This window comes from Staurois parvus, unplaced genomic scaffold (assembly GCF_062004578.1).
Source record: "Staurois parvus isolate SC_StPar_1 unplaced genomic scaffold, SC_StPar_1.0 ptg000131l, whole genome shotgun sequence".
Lineage (NCBI taxonomy): Eukaryota > Metazoa > Chordata > Amphibia > Anura > Ranidae > Staurois > Staurois parvus.
Window position 1 is genome coordinate 8644207 of NW_028317927.1, and position 12846 is coordinate 8657052.

Sequence of the window (12846 nt, forward strand, 5' to 3'; positions counted from 1 at the left end):
TAGATTTGTATTTTTAAAGACATACAGTATATTTGAAAATGTATTTTTAAAAATATTTTTCATATATTTTGTAATAAAAATGCATTGCAACATACAGTGTATATATATATATATATATATATATATATATATACATATATATATATATATATACACACACACAGTATATATATATATATATTTATTGAAATATATTTTGAAATATATTGAATATGACCAAAATTGCAGTATTTCAAATATATGTCAATATATTTGAGAAGAATATTTAAAAAATATATTTCAAATATATTTTTCTTCCATGTGGGTATCTATATAAGCTTGGTGGACATCCCATTCCAAAACCATGAGCACTAATATGGATTGTTCCCTTCCCTTGCAACTATAACAGACTGCTTCTGATAAGGTTTTTTCAACAAGATGTTGGAGTATGGGAATTTTGCCTATTCAGTCAAAAGGGCATTTAGTGAGGCCAGGTTTAATGGTAAGGAAAAAGACATAAGCTGTCTGAAAACTTATCTCTTCAGGGAAGCCTACCCCGCCCTCAGCTAATTACTGAACTCCTCCACTCTTCCTACCACTCCATTCCCCACAGCTATTTCCTTCTGTACCACTATCCCCTCCCTCCTAGATTGTAAGCTCCAAGGAGCAGGGCCCTTGAACCCCTTGTGTATTGAATCGTATTGTTACTGTACTGTCTCGTGTACTGTCTCCCATTATAATGTTATAATGTACAGCACTGAGCAAACTGTTGGCACTATATAAATCCTGTATAATAATTGAATCATAAAACAGGGTTTGCAGGAAACAAGGCCTCTGCTGCATTTCACACAGATAGGCACTTGATTATAGTGTAATTCTTTGAAGTTTAAATTACTATTTAAATTGTCCATGCTCCTCCTCACATCAGGGAACTGACCCATACCCGGCTGTTATTCACCAAGGGAGCATGATCTCATATACCACATACTAATAAAAAGGGTATAATGTACAGCTATAAAAACAATATACCATTTAAATCCTATAGAACTGACTGCTATACAAAGTGTAAAATGTTCAGGATGAACATATAAAAAGACAATAACAAAACTGGACCTTTGAAGACATTGAGTTAGATACATATAAACCCTAAACCCAAGGACCTTCTTGGCAGGATCACCAGGTAGTATTTTATCAAAAGTTATAGGTTTAGAGCAGTGTTTCTAAACCTTTTTTCAGTCAAGGCACCCTTTAAAATTCTGCACAAGACCGAGACACCCTTTAAAATTCTGAACAATCTTGAGGTACCCATTATAAAATATAAAAAAATAAAGTTTTACAGAACGCAGCAACATTTGTAGGACACCCAACAATAGAGGTGATTTATTCTTCTAAATCAGAAACATTTTTACACATTGGTACTGACTAGTATTCAATTGTTTCTCTTCTCCCTCAGTTTCTCTCTTTTACTCGTCTAGTGTGACCTCAGTGCTTACGAAGAGGCTGGGAAGGGGAAAGCAAGGATGCTGTGCAGGTGCCCGATGTCCTTTTTAACTGATTACATCATTACGCCATTGGTTGTTATATGGCCAGTGGCTAGAAAGTTGTAATGGTGCACAATGAAACCCAGTGGCTTTGTGTAGCTAAAAGGCAGGCTTGATCCACCTGCTGGCTTGTATACAATTTTGGGCAATTTTTAGGCATTTTGTCAAGGCACCCCTGAAGAAACCTGAAGGCACCCCAGGGTGCCTGGACGCTCAGGTTGAAAAAGGCTGGTTTAGAGGTTGAAAATTACTTTTTAAATAATAATATCATGTTAAAGTGGATGTGACTGGGTTTATAACCACTTTAAAACCAGCTGGTCAGTATAATAGAGCAGCAACTATTATTATTACAGGTACTTATATAGCGCCATCAATTTACGCAGTGCTTTACATATATATATTTTACATTCACATCAGTCCCTGCCCTCAAGCAGCTTATAATCTAAGGTCCCTAACTCACATTCATACATACTAGGGACAATGTAGACTGGAGCCAATTACCCTACCAGCTTGTCTTTGGAGTGTGGGAGGAAACCAGAGTACCCAGAGGAAACCCACGCAGGCACAGGGAGAACATGCAAACTCCACTGTGCTGCCCCCTTGATCTACACTGGCTATATATGGTTGATTTCATTACGGCCGTCCTGTGCATGTATATTCCCCAGTCAGTCATTTTATTGTTACTATGCACAATGTCAATATAGTAAAAGTGTAGTGCAAATAAAATGTGCATAATCCAATATAATTTTTTTTTTTAGAAAAAAGACAAAGGTATGTAAATGCATCAAACACGATTAGTGATATAGCTGATAATATGAATAGCTAAAGTGCAATGAATAACCCAATATAAAATCTGGAAAAAAAAATTAAATAAAAAATGGTAAACGCATGTAAATGCATAAAACACAATTAGTGATATAATTGATGATAAGTAAAAAAAGCTAAAGACCATGATTTTATTACTGAAGGCACAAAGTCATTGGATGAAAATAAAGATGTGATCATCAGGCCAGCTGATAAGGAAAGGGGGGTGGTATTGTGGTCATGTTGAAGGATGACTACATTAAGGAAGTTTCAAGACATTCTGAGGATAGAGGAACATATAAGGTTTTAATGGGTAACCCTACCCAAGAATTCAAGATTCAACTATGCTCTCTGGTTAGGAAGGACAAAAGAAGAAAATCTTGGACCAGAGGGAAGGTAAATATTTGGTTCCTAATATGTGTAAGGTTCCTACCTGTTATATATTACCTAAGATTCATAAGGATAAGGACCATCCCCCAGGATGTCCTATTGTAAATGGGATTGGTTCAGTTTGCTCTAGGATGGGTGAGTATATAGATGAATTCTTACAGCCAGTGGTCTCCAAAATAATGTGCATATCTAAGGGAAAGCAAGCATTTATTGCAGCTTTTGAATCAGGTGGATGTCAGTGAGGATCTCATCTTCGCTACGTCAGATGTCAGGTCTTTATACACTATTATTGATCATTCTGAAGCTGTGGAAGTGCTTAGATGGGCACTTGACAGGGAAGGTGAATTGTGTGGAAGACAGAAAAGATATCTTGTGAAATGCCTTGATTTCTCTCTGGGCCATAATTACTTTTGATACGAGGGGCACTGCTATCAGCAGATTAGAGGAATTGCCATGGGGGCTCGTTTTTCCCCATGTGTCGCTAATCGGTTTAAGGCTAAATGGGAAGATGAAGTGATATTCACCAATAAACCTAGTCAGCTGATTCTATATCATAGATTCATAGACGATATTGTACTTATATGGAAAGATGACCGGAAGGAGGTGGCAGTGTTTGTGGAGAAATGAAACAGGAATAATAAAAATATTGAATTATCTTGGGAAGTCAGTACACATAGGATTATTTATCTAGATTTAGAGGTTTTTAAGGATTCTGAAGCAAATATCACGAAAACGTTTTTTAAACCCATGAACAGGAATGCTTACATCCCTTATAATAGATGTCATCATAGTGCCTGGCTTAACAATATTCCTAAAGGACAGTTGCTGCAAGTCAGGAGAAATTGTTCTGATATTAGTGATTACACCCAGCAAGCTAATATTATTGGGAAAAGGTTTATCAACAAGGGATATGAGGAGGAGGTGGTCATGAATTATATAAACATGTGGGACAAGTGGTTAGGAAAGAGCTGACAGGAATGTCGATATTTCTACGGCAATCGTTTTGGATTTTCATCGCAAACATAAAAAGGTAGAAACAATAATAAAAAAAAACATTGGTCTATTTTGAAAGCTGACAAACTGTTAGGGAAAGCACTCCCAGAGGCCCCTAAGTGTTCTTTATAGACGTGCCCCTACTCTGAGAGATAAGGTTGTTAGATCAGTAGTGGACCCCCCTATGCATAATGTACCATTTTGTGCCCAGAACGGTTTTCATGCGTGTGGTAGATGCTACATCTGTTGTCAGACTATAGGCAACCTGAAAAAGAGGAGGACTTTTATTTCAGAAGTCACAAAAAATAATTTTTTTACATGTATTTCATGTGACACAGAGGGTTTTATATATTGTATCAAGTGCCAGGGCCGTGGATAAGGGGGTACCACCAGTCCTCCTATACAGGGCCCAGGCCAGCAGAGGGGTCCAGGCAGCTGGGTGAACTGGGTGTGGGCAGGGAGGGTGATCGGCGCGGTGTGGGGGGGGGGCAATTACTGGAATCGATCCCCTGTATGTCTCTTTCTGAAAACTGTATTCTTCTCCTCTCCGTCCTGCTGGTTTTCAGCTGCTGCAGAGACACCAAAATAGGTGATCGGTTTTAGTAATTGCCCCCCAACGCATCCATCACCGTTTCAGTGCACTATATGCTGCCCAGGCCCCCCTGAGTGGCCTTACCCCTGCAGTGCTGCTGGCTTCCAACCACCAGCTGCAAGCACACAAAAGGATCCTTCAGGATGGAGAGTGGAGGAAGGGTCCAGTAAATATGTCACATTTACCAGCTTGTTCCTTTCTTGAATGAACACAATGAGTGATCGCTAATAATCACTCACTGTGTTCATTCATAACTGAAGCATAGTAAACTGTGTTTTTGGGGGGGCCCTGTCAGGTTGGCTGCATGGGGTCCTGTAGTTTCTAACAGCAGCCCTGTCAAGTGCCCTTGTGGTATGCAATTGGGCGCACTAAGCGCAAACTGTCTAAGAGAATACAAGAACACGTTTATAACATTTTTATTGGGTATAAAAAACACTTCTCTCTAAACACTTTAGACAAGTCCATAACAAAGATCTGACTGGCCTTCAGTTCTGGGGAACTGAGAGGTATAGGAGAAATTGGATTGATTCTGATAAAATTAAGGTACTAACTCAAAAGGAGGCAAATTGGATTTATCTTATGCAGACTTTGGCTCCTTTTGGTTTAAATCTAGACTGTGACTTAAATTGTTTTATAGAAGATTTTTAATTATTTAGGGTCTGAATATTTATTTTAGGGTCATATATTTATTTTGTGCGTTATATACTTTTTGACCACTAGATGGCATTTTTCAATTTTTTTTGTGTTTTTATGCATTTTTATATGGGAAATAAATTATTATTTGTTATTTTTTTTTTGTTTTTGTTGAATTAATAAATAGATTATATGCGGGTATCTATGCAAAAGGATGGATATTCAAGATATTCATGTGATGTGCCGAACTCAAGCAGTGTCATGATGGGCCCCATTTTCATCCTATATTTATTATTTATTAATAGTTATAAACAGTTTTTATTTTGACACTTTTAAGGGTTTTGCCCCTGGGTATTGCTTTTTTGGGGTGTTTTTATTTGTGTGCTTTTTTTTTTCTTTTTGATCTTGAAAGTGGCTCAGAGAGCAATAGGTATGTGTTTGGATTTGGTTTGGCCTCTACATTTTGAGCCAACTGTGACAAAAAAAAAATATATATATATACGTTGGTGTAAATGTGTAGTATAAGTAGGTAGGCGCTACATAAAGATAAGTAAAAAGTGCAAGTATTTAGGAGGATAGTATCACCACATGCCCCTAGATAAAACCATTATAATTTGAATAGATTCTCAAGGTATAGGCTGTATTCTCATAATCTATACAGAAAACATATAAACCAACTATTAAATAGATGAAAGTCCACAAGTGTATTTGTGCTTAAATAAAGGTGATAGTCCTTTCAACTTCTTTTAAAAAAAAAAAAAAAAAAAAAATATATATATATATATATATATATATACTGTATATATATATATATATATATATATATATATATATATATATATATATGGGTTAGCGAGCATAGAGGTTTCCATTTGTTTACTATGCACAATGTGCTGCTTTCTAATAACACGTTAGAGTCATGATGTATAAACAAGAACATATTACCATTTGCTAGGGGCAGTCAATAATAGCAGACTCCATATTTCCTTCTGGAAAGAAGCGGTCCAAACTGCTCTAAATGGGGGTTTTCCACATTAAAGAGAACCCACCAAGATAGGATTATGGGAGCTGCTGTTGCTCCATTATTTATATGACACATTTGTCATTCTGAACTTTCTTTTACCATGTAGTGAGTCACTGACCCAAAATATGTACAGTATGTGCATATTAGATACCCTGACACCTGATACACGCATGACTTTTTGAGTCAATGACTCCCCAGTATTGAATACAGGATTGAAATTACTCCTAGACATGCAAATTTCAAATACAAGTCAGTAGTGGTCAAAGACAAGTCAGCATGTGGTGTACATTAAGTCCTATCTAGTACCACATATTGAATAAACCCATATAATGTGTCACCCTATATTTGGTGTCCAATAGCCATTTTTTAATAAACAGTTTGTGTTGCAGTTTCCATAATCAATAAAAACAGAAGTGCAGCAGTAGATCCCAGTGTTTGGATTTAGGCACTGTAGTCTTTTGGCACAGAAAGGGTTGGTCTTCTTTGCAGAGGGTCTCAACACAAGAATGGTGAGTATGACGAAATGAGTTAAAGTGTTACTAAACCCAGGACCCTGCATTCACTATATCTGGTCTACCACAGTACACACTACATAGAAATGCAATTATTTTAGTAAATATAAACTGCTAAATACCTTTTCTCATCATCAGTTAGAGCAGTCTTGTGACTTCTATCAGTGTCCAGCAGAGCACTGTTTAAAGCTTGTAGGAGTTTTCTTTCTGCTCTAGGAGGATGTAGGACCCCTGACCTCTGGACAGTGCTGATTGGCCTTATGTTGATCACATGCACTCTCCCAAGAAAAAAAAAACCCTCTCTAGCAATACACACCAAACTGAGCATGTGCAGAGTGTCTCCACATGATATGTCCTATCAGGAGATAAGCGGGGGACACTGGAAGAAGGGGAGGCTCAGAGAAGTTAGGATTAGCTTGTAGGAGGAGTTTTCTTTCTGCTCTAGGAGGATGGAAATCCCCTGACCTCTGTCTGGACAGTGCTGATTGGCCCTGTGATAATCACATGCACTCTCCCAAGAAAAAAAAACCTATTTAGCAATACACACGAAACCGAGCATGTGCATGCCTACGGTTCAGTCTGGAGAGGTGGTCGATTGAAAAAGGGGAGGAACAGAGAGGAAAGAATCAAACTAGCCTTTTTACACAAAGGAGAGGATTAACCCCTTAGGTTCCACAGTGAGTATAACAAGCATGCTTTAGTGCATATACAGACTGATTTTACTGTTGTGGGTTTAGTAACACTTTAAAGCAGAGCTCCACCCAAAAGGGGAAGTTCCACTTTAAAGACTGGTCCCCCGTTCCCCATTACGGATTGGCACCTTTGGGAAGTGGGTAGGAGTTGTCCTCCTACCCTCCCTCTCCGCTGTCTTCTGGGACACGTGGCAGGTCCTAGAAGATGACGGGGCCATTCATGAAGCGCAGTGCTACTCGCGCATGTGCAGTGGGCACCCGGCTTTGAAGCCGCAAGCTGTCACAGCCGGGTGCCCACACTGAAGATGCCGGCGCCTGGAACACCAGACGGCTGGTGAAACGGGCTGCGGGGAGTTTTTGTAGCTGCTGACTTTTATTTTTTTACAGTGTGAGTGGAACTCCGCTTTAATGATTCTCCTGTGAAGGTCATTGTTCAAGCAATTCCTGTCTTGTGGTGACAGCTGTCCCTCAATTGTGATTCTGGGTTTCTGGGTTATCACCCTATCACATGCTTACCCAGAAGAAACAAGCAGCAGTCATGACACACATTGTGCAGGTGGGATCCACTGTTGTTGCCATTTTCCATTTAGTACCATACATGAGTGAGGGTTAGCGGTAGGGTTACAGAAAGGGTTAGTGTCAATGCTTGTGCACAAGGGTCATTAGTGTAAGGGGAGGGGAGGGCTTCACTCAATTAGCATCAATTTGCTGGCAGTGGAAACTAATACAGTATATGAAAATACCTCTTGGGAGAAGTCATAGTCCAAGGTAGATTCTACAGGAAATGGCATCAATGGATTTCTGCAAAATCTGCACAGTTCTTTCCCAGACCTCTCCTTTAGAATCTAAGTCAGTACACAAACATATCCTCGGATTAATACATTGTTACATGTTCCATAATACCTTGATGCAAACAGAAACACTCAGAAATGCACCACCATTGATAGGCACTCTGGTAATCAATGTTCTACCTTTAGAGCAGGGGTCTCCAAACTTTTTAACCTCTTCCCGTCCGGCCCATGTATATAAACGGACGGACAGGAGCATTGCAGGGTCCGGTGGCCATTTATAAACGGCCTCCCCACTTCCCTGCCTGTGCGTGCTCCCTGGGAGCGCGGCAACGCATTCTGGTGCCCGCTGTGTCCGGACACAGTGGAACACCGATCACTGTATGGGACCTCTGTGTGAGGTCCCGATCATGTGATCACTGATTGGCCAATCAGTGACCACATGAATAGTAGTAAGCAAGATTTCATTTCTGACATCATTGCGTACTACTTGTGAAATCTATGAATGATCACAGAGGTCACATGGTACAAGGCTATTCACAACAGCCTTGTACCATGGGACAAGCTGTGGCCAATCACAGCTCACACAATATTTCTCAATGGCTGCAAGAATGCAGCCAGAGAGAAAAAGAAATTATTGCTTTTACAGCCTTTATGGGTGTAAAAGCAATGTGTAAAAAAAAAAAAAAATTTCATCACCCCCGTCAAGTAGACACTATAGTGACACTGTACTGCTAGGGTGACAGTATGTTAAAAAAATACATAATATAAAAAATAAAATAAAAATGTCAAACCATTTTTTGAAAAATTATAATTTTTGGTTATAAAATAATTTGGGGTTTTTTTGTTTTTTTTTTTACTAAAAAGAAAGCTTAATACATTTTGGCCAAGATTTATGAAGAAAGATTATTTATTTGCAAAATTTTATAAGAAAAACACTTTTTATTCAAAACGTTTGGACTTTTTCATTTATATAGCAAAAAAATAAAAATCCCAGTGGTGAATAAATATCACCAAAATAAAGTTTTATCTGTTTAAAAAAATGCTAAAAAATTCATATGGGTACAGTGATGCATGACCGCGCAATTGTCATTCAAAGTGTGATAGAGTTGAAAGCTGAACATTAGCCTGGACAGGAAGGGGGTGAAAGTGTCCAGACTTGAAGTGGTTAAACAAAGGTCCAAGTTTACTGTCCTTCAGCCTTTAGAGGGGCCACAGTGTGTTGCCAGCAGAAGTAGAAAATGTGCTGAAATCAAAGGCAGTAAACAATGTCCCATATTTGGTATTGGGGAAGGAATAGTGCCCTACTGTTGGTATCAGTGGGAATAACAATGCCCCATCGTTAGTGTCAGTGGAAAGAATAGTGCCTTTTTCTTGGTGTCAGTGGGAGGAATAGTGCCCTAAGGGCCAGATAAATGCAAGCAAAGGGCCACATCAGGCCCCCGGGCCACAGTTTGGAGACTTCTGCTTTAGAGCATCAGCTACTATTGTAATACTGTATTATACTGCTTGTGTTTTGTGTAACAAGGAAAAACACAGATTTTTAATAACTTCCTAAACAGGAAGGGATACTGCATGATGAATTTGCATGCTGTAGTATGTTTAACGACACTGGATCTGTCCACTGTGACAAGGGACAGCTAGAAGTAAGCATGTGATCTCAACTCCCTGGAATGTACGACATGCAGTCTAACTTGGTCAAAGAACCTGCAGAGCATGTAGAAAGGAGAAACAGACATGATATCCATGCAGTATACTGCGCAAAGGGGTTATATTTAAAACTGTCTGAAATGCATTAAAACTAGATCTGTTGTGAGGCTTGTGCTATGTGAAAACAATTTCTTAAAGTACAATTTATCAAATCCCTGCTTTGCAATCATATTCCAATTGTTTGACATGTCTAGATAAATTATTAAACAACAGATATCTCAGTAGAGAGCTGGACCAGAAACTTCATTCAGATGATTCCAAAGCAGGAGGCATCTCTGTCAATTTGGGTCCCCTCAGCAGTCCTCGGATTAGTCCGGGAAATGTAGAAAGGATGGGAGCATAATGGCACTAGCAGGGGCGGATTGACAACTCATGGGGCCCCCGGGCAATAGGGGATCATGGGGCCCCTGTGTCCTTGCCCAAACTTAAAAAAGCCTATGAAAAAGGTACCAGGGGCATCTCATGGGGCCCCCTACTGACCCAGGGTCCTCGGGCAGTGCCTGAGTTTCCACATGGTCAGTCCGCCCCTGGGCACTAGTGTAAGTCCAGTTGATTTTTAAACACCTCATCACTGGGCATTTTCACCTCCTTCCTGTCCAGGCCAATTTTCAGCACTGTCACACGTTGAATGGCAATTGCACAGTCATGCAACAATGTACCCAAATTAAATGATCTTTTTTTTTTTTTTTTTAGACAGATAGAGCTTTCTTTTGGTGGTATTTAATCACCACTGTGTTTTTCTTTTGTTAAACAAATTAATAAAGACTGAACAATTTGAAAAACAAAACACCTTTTTCTTCGTTTATGTTATAAAATTTAGCAAACAAGTATTTTTTTTCTTCACTGATGTGCACTGATATGCTGCACTGATGAGGCTGCACTGATGGGCACTGATATGCTGCACTGATGAGGGTGCACTAATGAGCTACAGTGATGGGCACAGATGAAGAGGCACTGATAGTCTGCACTGATTATCAGGGTTCTAATGATCAATGCCCTGATTATCAGAGTAAATGTCCCCTGTTACAGGAAAGATGGTTATCAGCTTTCCTTTCCTTAGTGATGGCACTGAGGAAAGGAAACTCTGATAAGCAGCATTTGTTTGTGAATGGATACTGATCAGGGGCGGACTGACCATTTGGAAACTCGGGCACTGCCCGAGGGACCGGGGTCAGTAGGGGGCACCATGAGATGCCCCTTGTACCTTTTTCATAGGCTTTTTTGAGTTTGGGCAAGGACACAGGGGCCCCATATCCCCTATTGCCCGGGGGCCCCATGAATTGTCAGTCCGCCCCTGATACTGATCACATGCTAGAAGCATCGTCATTAGCTCTTTACCCTGATCGGTGATGCGCTGTGTCTGAGGGACACAGCTCACCACCGATTGCTCTGCTGTGCGAAACTGGGGGCGTGCATGCGCAGCAAGAGTGGGAGGACAAGAGCAGTCCCGCCCCGGCCGTCATTGTACAATAGGCTGGGTGGGAACCTGTTAATAATGAGGACATCAGGGAATTGTTTTCTTTATCTGTAGCAATCCTTATCCCTAATCAATGTGCCTTACCATTTACAGATGTTTTATTCTTAACCACTTCAGGACAAGTGACTTTTACCCTCTTCCTGCCCAGGCCAATTTTCAGCTCTCTCGCACTTTGAGCCCGGGTTCACACTAATGTGGTACGGAATTCGTAGCGTTTTCTGTGCGAATTCCGCACCGTATCACAATCGCACCCCGTTCATGCGAACCGCTGTGGGTGTATGTTACGTTAACAACACCCTGAAATCGGTTTGCAAAATGCGGTGCGATGTTCAGAATCGGATCACATAAGTGTGAATACCCATGCAATCCCATTCTAGTGTGGATCAAAAAAGGGCCCTGCACCTTTTTGGTGCGGATGTGGTGCGGTTTGAGCCATACAAAATGTGATGTAATGGCAATTGCATGCTAAAGCAATGCTGTACCCAAATGTCTGACATATTGTACAATAATGGCCGGACAGGACCTCTCTTGTTCAGGGAGGATGTCATATGATGTCTTCCCATTCTTAGCATACAGCGTGGTGATTGGTGGTGAACTGTGTCCCTCAGACACATCGCATCACCAATCAGGGTAAAGGGGCAATGACGTTGGCTCTTTACCATATGATCAGCTGCATCCAATCACTGCTGATCACAAATGCCAGTTATCAGCATTTCCTTTCCTCAGCACTGTCACAGCGCTGAGGAAAGGAAAGCTGATAATCGGCTTTCCTGTGACAGGGAAATTTACACTGATAATCAGTTCCCTGATTATCAGTGCAACCCCTTCAGTGCACCATATCAGTGCCTATCTGTTCCCATCAGTGCAGCATATCAGTGCTTATCAGTGCAGCATATCAGTGCCCGTCAGTGCAGCCTATCAGTGCTGCCTATCAATGCCCATCAGTGAGCTTATCAGTGCCACCTCATCAGTGCCCATCAGTGCAGCCTTATCAATGCCCATCAGTGAAGCCCCACAAGGGCCCATCAGTGATGCACTGATAGACTGCACTGAAGGGCATTGATGAGGCTGCACTGATGAGACAGCAGTGATGGGCACTGATAAGCTGCACTGATGGGCACTGATGAGGTTTGCACTTATGAGGTGTCACTGATGGGCACTGATAATCTGCACTGATGGGCACTGATGGGGCTGCAAAAATCATCAGGGCACTGATTGGCTTATTGGCTCTCCTTTCTTCACACAGAAACAGCATATGAGGAAAGGAATACTGATAACCAGCAAGTCGGTTTATATGTGGCCAGATGTGATTGGACACAGCTGATCACATGATAAAGGACCGCTACGATTGGCCCTTTATAATGATCTATGATCATCTGTGTCCAAAGGACACAGCGGTCACTAAGGAGAGGAGGAGGAACGCAAGTGGGAGGATGTTCAAGGATGTCCTCCCAGAATAGGAGAACCGTGTTGTGGCCGTCCTTCGGCTATAGAGCGGTCGGAAAGAGGTTATTGTATGTGATGAGAGGAGGTGAAACTCTTCTCTTACTGGTTCTCCTTTGCACAATAAAAATCAACTGAACTTGCACTAGTGCCATACTCTCTACATTTCTTAGATAAATCATTATACATACTAAGGATTACCTTTTCTGTATTCTGAGGTCCCCTGTGCTCCTAGGCCCCATGGCATTTACCAGGGCTGACACAATAC

At 40.7% G+C, this 12846-nt stretch overlaps 1 protein-coding gene across 1 annotated transcript in view; it reads right to left on the minus strand.

The window, feature by feature from the left end:
- ERICH6 (glutamate rich 6) overlaps window positions 1-12846 on the minus strand; it is a 103236-nt gene that overhangs the window by 62431 nt on the left and 27959 nt on the right. The window contains exon 7 of the mRNA XM_089672594.1: window positions 7904-8005. Coding sequence (XP_089528720.1) covers window positions 7904-8005 — 102 coding nt within the window. The remainder of the gene's footprint in view (window positions 1-7903; window positions 8006-12846) is intronic.